Consider the following 7,911-nt stretch of genomic DNA (forward strand, 5'->3'; position numbering starts at 1 on the left):
GTTATCCATGAACAGCAACAGTTGCCGCGACGCGTGTTAGCAAGAGAATTCGGGTGCGTCGAAAACAAAGTGCAAGTGCAAGTGCAAACACAAGCACATATATATGGTATGACGGACAGACCGGAGGACATCGCCCGTCACACACGGTTGCATCAAGAAACGCAACAGCAGAGGTGACGGTGCCGTTCAACGCATTTGTTCCTTGCCCACTCGACAAGTTTTGCAAGATAGATCAACGTCGTGATCCATGCGCAACAATCCCAAGAACAGCAAAAGGACCATTCCGTATCCCACCCTCCGTACCATTACCAACCGTCCTCCATCAGTTTGGTATGTGGAGCAGCATACATAGTTCAGGGAGAGCAAATGTCACAACACATGTTCAGGAAGAAGCCACTCAGTGTGCCGAAAAAACGGACGTGAAGTAGCAGTGCAACACACAAACATACTACTGTATATAACAGACCACACATCAGCATCGCCACCGCCCACGGTTCCAAGAACAAACAGAACAGATGTAGCATTTCTCACCAACTCGATGACAAGTTTGTTAGATAGAGCACCAAAAAATGCAGTAAGCAAAAAACAGCAGAGGTGAACAAACATCGATGATCAACAGATTTAATCCTTGTTTCAATTTCCACCGGACAAGTCAGATAAAAAGCCATCATTCAGGAGCACTAGTAGTATCTTACAGTAGTAGCAGTAGTACCATTTTAACCAGCCAGCCCATCTTCCAGGCGCACACACACACACACACTTGTTGCAGTAACACAATCCTAGCGGTATTTCAGTTGACAACAACAAGAGCCAGCATCATCATCATCATCATCTGGCACAAAAAAAGCTTAAGACACAGACAGACACACACGCACACTCAGGGGACTAATAGGACACCGAGCGACCAACGAATGAATCAGCAACGCTTCTCGCCTGCTAGCTGCTCCGGGGGCGTTTCTTGACAGCGGGAGGCGGCAGGGGGAGGTTGACCAATGGTGAACTTTCGGCTTTTGCTTCCATATATGTAGCCGTCGTCAAAAAAAGGAAGGGAAAAAGAAAAACTGTAACCGTGATCCATGTTCCGGTAGCTTCTTTAGCTTCTAGTAAGTATATCTTTTTCTGTTGTTGAGGCGCTGTGCTAGCAGGAGGAGCCCTTGTGGCACGACAGGGCGCCCGCGCCGGATGTGATGGTCGCCACCATGGACGAGGACTTGGCGCCGAGGCTGGAGGCGCGCGAGTAGCTGGCCGACGCGCCTGCCCCTGACGGGGTGAAGAAGGCGCCGTTCAGCAGCATGTCGCCCTCTGATCTCCAGTTCCAGGCCTTCCATGTGGTCTGGGCGGTCTCGACTCTCTTTGTAACCTGCAGCAGTTCGTTCATGTCAAATTTTGGTTAGGAAATGAATGCTGATCCCACTGAACCAAATGAATTGCAATGCTGCCTTGCTGGTGATGACAATGATATGCTGGTTACCTCCTTGGCAAAAGGGTTGGTTGGCGCGAGGTAGCGGTTCCCCTGGCTGTTGATGGTCGGCTCGGCGCTTCCTCCGATGGCGTACATCTCCCAGTGAGTGTAGTCATTGTTCACCACATGGAAGTAACCATGCCTGCACCTGAAACAATGACAATTTAGACAGTGGCAAGTCTTAGTCCACCAAGGTTCCAAATGCAAACCAAGCAACAAACTAGCTTTCATCTATGTTCTGCAATGCAAGGCAATTCTGGACAGACACAGACACAAACACTTGTGCATAATGCACTACTGTACTGTACATACATTGAGAAAAATCTTGAGTATCTGGTGCCTTTAGAACAGAGGAGTACTGAATTTATTACCTTGGCATCCTCTGGATGAGCCCTTCCCCGAAATGGTTGAAAGCTATGGTGACCTGCATTGCCTTGTCCTTGAGGTAGGAGTCACTGTGACCCAGGAGCATCACCTGCACATACATTGTTTCATTGACCATCAGTGAAAGATCCAAGAATGCTGTTGGCAAATACAGTACAAACAAAAGAATCTCGTTTGCATGCAAGATGCTACAGAAAACACAAGATCCACAGTACAGCCAACCGACAATTCCTCCTTAGATCTGCAAGAAACAACACTTCACATGGAGCCTATGCTAAACTACTAAACTTCTGCTGGTAGAGTGGAAAGAAAACAAAGGAGTACTTCCACATACGCCAAACCCTGTACTTTAGATTCTATATGGAGGATTTTGATTAGCGGATGATTAATTAAATTGGACTGGCAATAATTGCAGGCAGGATGAGAAACACATGAGTAGTAGGATCTAGCAGGATAGGATGTCGGTGGTACTCCGTAGTTGTACCTCATTGTGGTGGGTGAAGTAGTTGTTGGACACAGTGATGGCGGTGGAACCCATGATGGCGTCGATGAGGCCGTCGGCGCAGTTGGAGAGGGAGCAGTGGTCGACCCAGACGTGGCTGGCGCCGAAGATGGAGACGGCGTCGCCGTCGGCGATGGTGCGCCACCCGTAGTGGCTGGGGGAGCTGCGCACCATGGCGTTGCCGGTGGGGCGGCAGTCGTGGATGTGGAGGCCGTGGATGATGACGTTGGTGACGTACTGGATGGTGATGCAGGCGCCGTTGGCGATGTGCACGTTGGCGCCGCGGCCGTCGATGGTCTTGAAGCTGTTCATGATGAGCTCCTGGCTGAGGGTGATGACCATGTCGCGCTTGAAGATGATCCACAGCGGCTCGTCCTGGATGACGGCGTAGCGCAGGGTGCCCTTCTTGGGGTTCACGGGGTCGTCGTCGCCCGCGTCGGTGACCACGTAGATCTTGCCGTCGCGGCCGCCGATGGCGTTGCGGCCGAAGCCGATGCCGCAGTCGGCGAGGCGCTGCCGGTTGTTGTGCCAGTCCGAGTCGCAGCGCCAGCAGTCGTCGATGGGGTTCCCCGTGCCGCACGACAGGTACCCCAGGTTCCTCCGGGCGGTGCTGTTCCTGATCGACCTGAGCATATGTTCAGACAAGCCCAGTCATCACTTGATTTAGTCAGTGTTTCAGGTAGTAACTTGATTGAACATTACAAATTTGCAATTTCACAAAGGTGTAAAAAACCAGGTAGAACAACAGTGACACTGTACATCATGTACGAATTTACAGTTCACATCACAGAGCATATTAATTCTTTATTATCCAATAAAGCCCTGCTGTTTCCTCTCACCAAATCTGACCCACACTCACAGGCTAGCTGGTTCTTGTCACCAAATCATTGACAAGAACAGTGCTCTCCTGCCAGTCAGTCACTTGACTCACTTCATTTCATGAAACATGCAGAATCACTCAATTTGGCCACAGTTTCAGGTAACTAATCGACTCACCAACGTCAGAATTCAGGTAAAAGGACAGTCCGATGACCAGTGCACAAAACACGATCGAACAACAGGCACATTCACTCATTCAGGTACGAATTGACAGTGATCTGAGAGCCAATAAATCCATTATAATGCCCTACTGGACACTGGTTCTTGCCACCAAATGATTGAAAACAGTAGTAATGGTTCTTCCTGGCAGGCAGCCACAGTCACTTGATGATCTCCCTTGGATTCTCCAAAAGTTACCACTTTTATTCACTACCAAAACGAAGAGGGCGTGCCAGGAATGCCAATCACCTGCCGCTACCGGCTCTACCAGCAGATCGTGGATGCTAACTAAAGGAGGGGAGCGAGTGAGTGAGGATGGGGGAAAAGATCGTTTAGGTGGGGGAGCTAGCTAGCTAGCAAAGGGTTTTTCTGGTGAGCAGCATGAATGCGGCCATGGTGGCAATCGTAGGGACGGGGGGCAAGGCCACATGTGTGAGTGGGGGCATCATGGAGGGAGGAGAACGTGGTGTGTCACGCCCCTCACTCTCTCCCTCCACTGCACTGGCCAGCGGCAGCGTGTGAACAACAACCACTGTGCTGTGCTGTGCTGAGCGAGAGGGAGAGGGAGGAGAAAGACGGAAGCCGAGTTATTGCTGCCTCGCGCGCGGTCGCAGGTCACGTCGCAATGACGGAGCAGCACGGTGGCGGTGGTGGGTGGGCCCCAGACACCCCACCCCCACACCCTGCTGCCGCATGGCCGGGCCCACGTGTCATGGCAAAGTACTTGTGCCCGGCGATCGTATCAGATCTTCTTCTTTGGGTTGGCTTTGTGAGGCTGTCCGGTGGGGACGCTTCCATGTGTGTCCGGCTGAGGTTGAGAGTGTGTGATTAAAGGAGAAAAAAAAAGGGCGGGACAAAAAGGCTACCGACCTCTGCTGGCACAAGACTCTGCTTCTATCTAATCTACTGGTACTGGCAAATGAGAAAAAAAGGTGTGTCCTACCCTATCCTGCTGAGACTGAGACAGAGACTGATTTTAAGCACCAGCTAATGTAAGGAGCAGAGCAGATCTACTGCTAGCTACTAACTTGAGCTTTCAACTTTTTCTTGCTCCGGATTTGGGTTGAGTTATAAGAAGAGTTGATGTTGGGGAGGCAGGATGAGGAGAAGCATTAAAGAGGGAGGAGGAGGAAAGCGACATACATGTGCACTTGCGAGACCACCGTTTCCGGGTCATCCACCGCTCCTGCCACCGCCGCGGAACCGTCGGTACGTTCGCTCCTGCAGCCAGTGAGTTGAGTGAGTAGCAGCAGCATGATTAGCAGAATTCATGGCGACGTGAAAACAATGGATGAAAGCGAGTTGTACCAAGCGAGTGATAACAACAACAACAACAACAACAACGGCTAAAGGACGCAAGAAGAAGGAGCGATCTTTGTACCACCAACGTTACATTTAGTCGTTAGCAACGGTCAGAAAGTCGCGGAAATTCCTCCTACACGGAACACCCCACGCACTCCAACCCCAAGATCCATTTTTATTAACAATATAATGGAGTGAGGTTAGGAGAGGATAAAAGGCAAAACGGGCGGGTGAAGAGCATCATGATTCGTGCGCTGCCGCCGGTCGCGTTGATGCTGGGGCGAGGCGTGGGCGTGTTTGGTCGGTCGCGGGACCAAAAGGCGAAACTTTTTTAAATAAATAATAATATAATCAGACCGGAACCAGACCAGAAAAGAAGTTTTACTGACGCACAGCAGCTTCTTCTTCATGGCTTTGGGCACGCCGGAGCGTACCCCGAGAGAGACTACGGTTAGCTAAAGTAGACACACACTCAATTCGAACGCCTGTGTGGGGTGCGTTCCTGGGGACGCGTAGCAGGGCGTGGGGCTTCTCTTCTTTGGGCAGGCAGCTTTCTCTTCTCCAAGCCAAAGTCTTTCACCGCCTTGACCGTGGCCGGTGCAGCGCAACGTACGTACAGTTATAATTACCGAACTGCCCCCCTCCTGCCACCGTAACGAACCTCCCCCACCCTAGATAAAAAGTGCAGTAAAAAATACGAACTCCCTCGCGATTAATTAATAACTACAATAACTAACAAAAAAGTGAATGTCTGCTCCCTCCGTGCTGATGCCGGAATCCAATCCTGGCCACCAACGTTCCTAAATTCTGCTACGGTTACGGTTACAGCTCAAATCCAGCCAGCCCGCCGCGGATTTCAAATTCTGTTACTAGTACGAAATTCTCGAGGGAGGGGATGGTTCCGGCGGCGGCGTGTCCCGGATCTGTTTTGTGTGTGTGTGTGGGTGGGAGAAAAGGTGGAAAAGTGGACGGCGGGGATCGCGGGCTGGGGACTGGCCGACGGCGCTGATGCGTCGGGCGTTCGAAACGGGGCGCGGAGAAAGGCACGCGATTTTGGGGGTGGGCGGGCAGGGGAGGGGAGGGGCACGCGCAGCTCACCTCGCCGTCGCCGTCGCCGCGAGCCGTGACGTGGAGTCCCGGAGCCACCGCCTCGCGCCGCTCGCCGCCGCGGTCACCACCACCTTGGCCGTCGACGCGGCCGTGCCGCCAGACCTGCAAAAAAAAGGTAAACAGAGGAGGCGGCCGGGGTCAGGCGACGGAACGGAGGAGGCGCCCAAGCAGGAAGAAATCGGTGGAGGTACGAAACGAAACGAAAGGAAAGGAAGCGCGGGAGAGCCTGGCCGCCACCGCGAACCCTCTTCGGGGAGATTCGGAGCGCGAGAAGCCCAAGTCGAGCGGCGCCGCGCGGGGGACAAGAGCTTGGCCGCGCACCCGCATTGCGTTGCGGCACAGGGAGCGGAGCGGAAGCGAAATTACCTGGGCTTGCCGCCGGAGATGCCCGCAAGGTCGGCGCCGCCGGAGAGGGCGACGACGACGAGGAGGAGCAGGGAGACCGCCCCCGCCAGCGCCAGCGCGGCCCGCCTCCTCCTGGCTGCCGCTTGGTCCGCCATTGCCTTGGCCGCCAGCGCGCTCCACTCCCGCTCTCGCGCTCTGAAAGCAGCCCGGGCGCGGCGGAGGGAAAGCGGAAAGGGGAAGGAAATTTGGGGAGCGAGGGCGGAGAAGAGGGGCTCCGGGAGCGGCACCGATTTATACCCCGGCCCCCTCCCTCGCCTGGGCTCAGAGGAGCAGCACTCGCCGCATTGCCCCTTGGAGATCTGTTTGTTCGCGGAAAGGTCCCTGGTCCGGCCCGCATGAGGGCCTCTGCGGAAATGCGTAGGATCGCTGGGGGGTGGCGCGCTTTTTTGGTGGTTGGAAGTATCTCCCGCTAACTGATCGGTTGGGCTCGTGATTTGATTGTGGAGCGGTAATCAAGCTCGTTTGCTTGAGCTAATCCGGTGTGGTTGTGCGGCTGCACACTCTACTACTACTAGTGGTTTGATGATTGAGCAGTCGACAGGAGCAGATGCAGCATTGCTGGCAAGTACACTTGCACTCTGCTCCGCTACTTGGAATGGGAATGGAAATGGAATGGCGGGCATCGCAATCCTTGCACACAAATGCGCATCCACACCCCTTGCTCTCCCAAACCAAACTCGAAATTTTGTGCCTGTTAAAACAACTCTAACACACACCCTATCTAAGCAGCACGCTTGAAAAATCGCGTTTTTTACTGCACGAGCGTCCACGCTGACCGGTCCAGCATAGACATTAAAAATCACATGCTGGATAGTCGATTGTGCGCGCGGAGCGAAGCGCCATTCCGCGTTGGTTATTTCGGACGTGTACGGGACAACACTCTTTCCAACGCATTCCCTCTCTCCCGCCTCGCCTGTGCCCCGCCCTGCGCCACCGTCGGAGAAATCGCCCGATGGAGCGCGTCGGTGACACCCTCCTCACCCCTCCCTACACCCGCGCCCCTTCCCTCGCCATCGCCACCGCCACAAATCCTAGCGCGGGGCTAACCATCACCGTCGTCGGCCCCGCTCCTCCAAGATGTGGCCTCGTGCGCAGCTTGTTCATAGTGCCACAACTGGCCGCGTTGGGCACCGCCTCCCGCCGTGAAGCCACGGCCCCCCGTCAAGCGATCGAATGAGGCGGCCGTGACAGCGGAGACGACCTGAAATAAAAGGGCATCGGACGGCGCCGACGCTAGTAAGCGGCCGAAGAAGAAGCTTGAAAGGCGTCCCGACCGCGGCTCCACCGACTGAAGAAGCGTCGGAGAGCTCACAATTTGTTGCGCCGACGTCCACCGCGGGCAGGGTGCTTGATGAAGTGCCCACAAGGTATGATTTCGCTCTTTTTTGTTGTAGTTTTTGCATAAAAATGGGCAGCTTAGTTTTATTCTGCATGATTTGTATTCTCAATAATGGGTGTCGGCTCGAGCAATTGGTCTCAAACAAATGAAGTGCATGGAGATGATGAGAGATGGATGAGGATGCTGAGGGTATCCTCGAGGCACCTAAAGGAAGAGCGGGCAACTACACCACCGACAAAGATATATTGCTATGCAACGCATGGTTGGTTATGTCTATGGATGCAATCGTTGAAGGAGTCCAAACTAGGGACCGGATGAAGGAATACCTTGATCTGCGAAACAAGAGTGGAATTGAGCGAATTAATAGAT

General features: G+C 53.7%; 1 protein-coding gene across 1 annotated transcript; it reads right to left on the bottom strand.

Annotated features, from left to right (window-relative positions):
* Positions 1 to 652: 652 nt before the first annotated feature.
* LOC123431519 (probable pectate lyase 8) lies at positions 653 to 6,629 on the bottom strand. Its single transcript, XM_045115338.1, has 7 exons — positions 6,165 to 6,629; positions 5,787 to 5,900; positions 4,530 to 4,607; positions 2,331 to 2,973; positions 1,834 to 1,937; positions 1,472 to 1,610; positions 653 to 1,360 (listed from the first exon to the last, which is right to left on the bottom strand). The coding sequence occupies exons 1-7, from the start codon at positions 6,296 to 6,298 to the stop codon at positions 1,139 to 1,141; spliced, it is 1,434 nt and encodes a 477-aa protein (XP_044971273.1). The 5' UTR covers positions 6,299 to 6,629; the 3' UTR covers positions 653 to 1,138.
* Positions 6,630 to 7,911: the final 1,282 nt, after the last annotated feature.

Source organism: Hordeum vulgare, chromosome 2H (assembly GCF_904849725.1).
Source record: "Hordeum vulgare subsp. vulgare chromosome 2H, MorexV3_pseudomolecules_assembly, whole genome shotgun sequence".
NCBI lineage: Eukaryota > Viridiplantae > Streptophyta > Magnoliopsida > Poales > Poaceae > Hordeum > Hordeum vulgare.

Bases quoted from the DNA above. Each gene is read 5' to 3' on its own strand.
- LOC123431519 (XM_045115338.1), bottom strand. From the start codon at position 6,298: ATGGCGGACCAAGCGGCAGCCAGGAGGAGGCGGGCCGCGCTGGCGCTG. The intron at 5,901-6,164 runs GTAATTTCGCTT...TTTTTTTTGCAG, and splicing joins ATCTCCGGCGGCAAGCCCAG to GTCTGGCGGCACGGCCGCGT. The intron at 1,611-1,833 runs GTAATAAATTCA...TCATTGTTTCAG, and splicing joins CTCATCCAGAGGATGCCAAG to GTGCAGGCATGGTTACTTCC.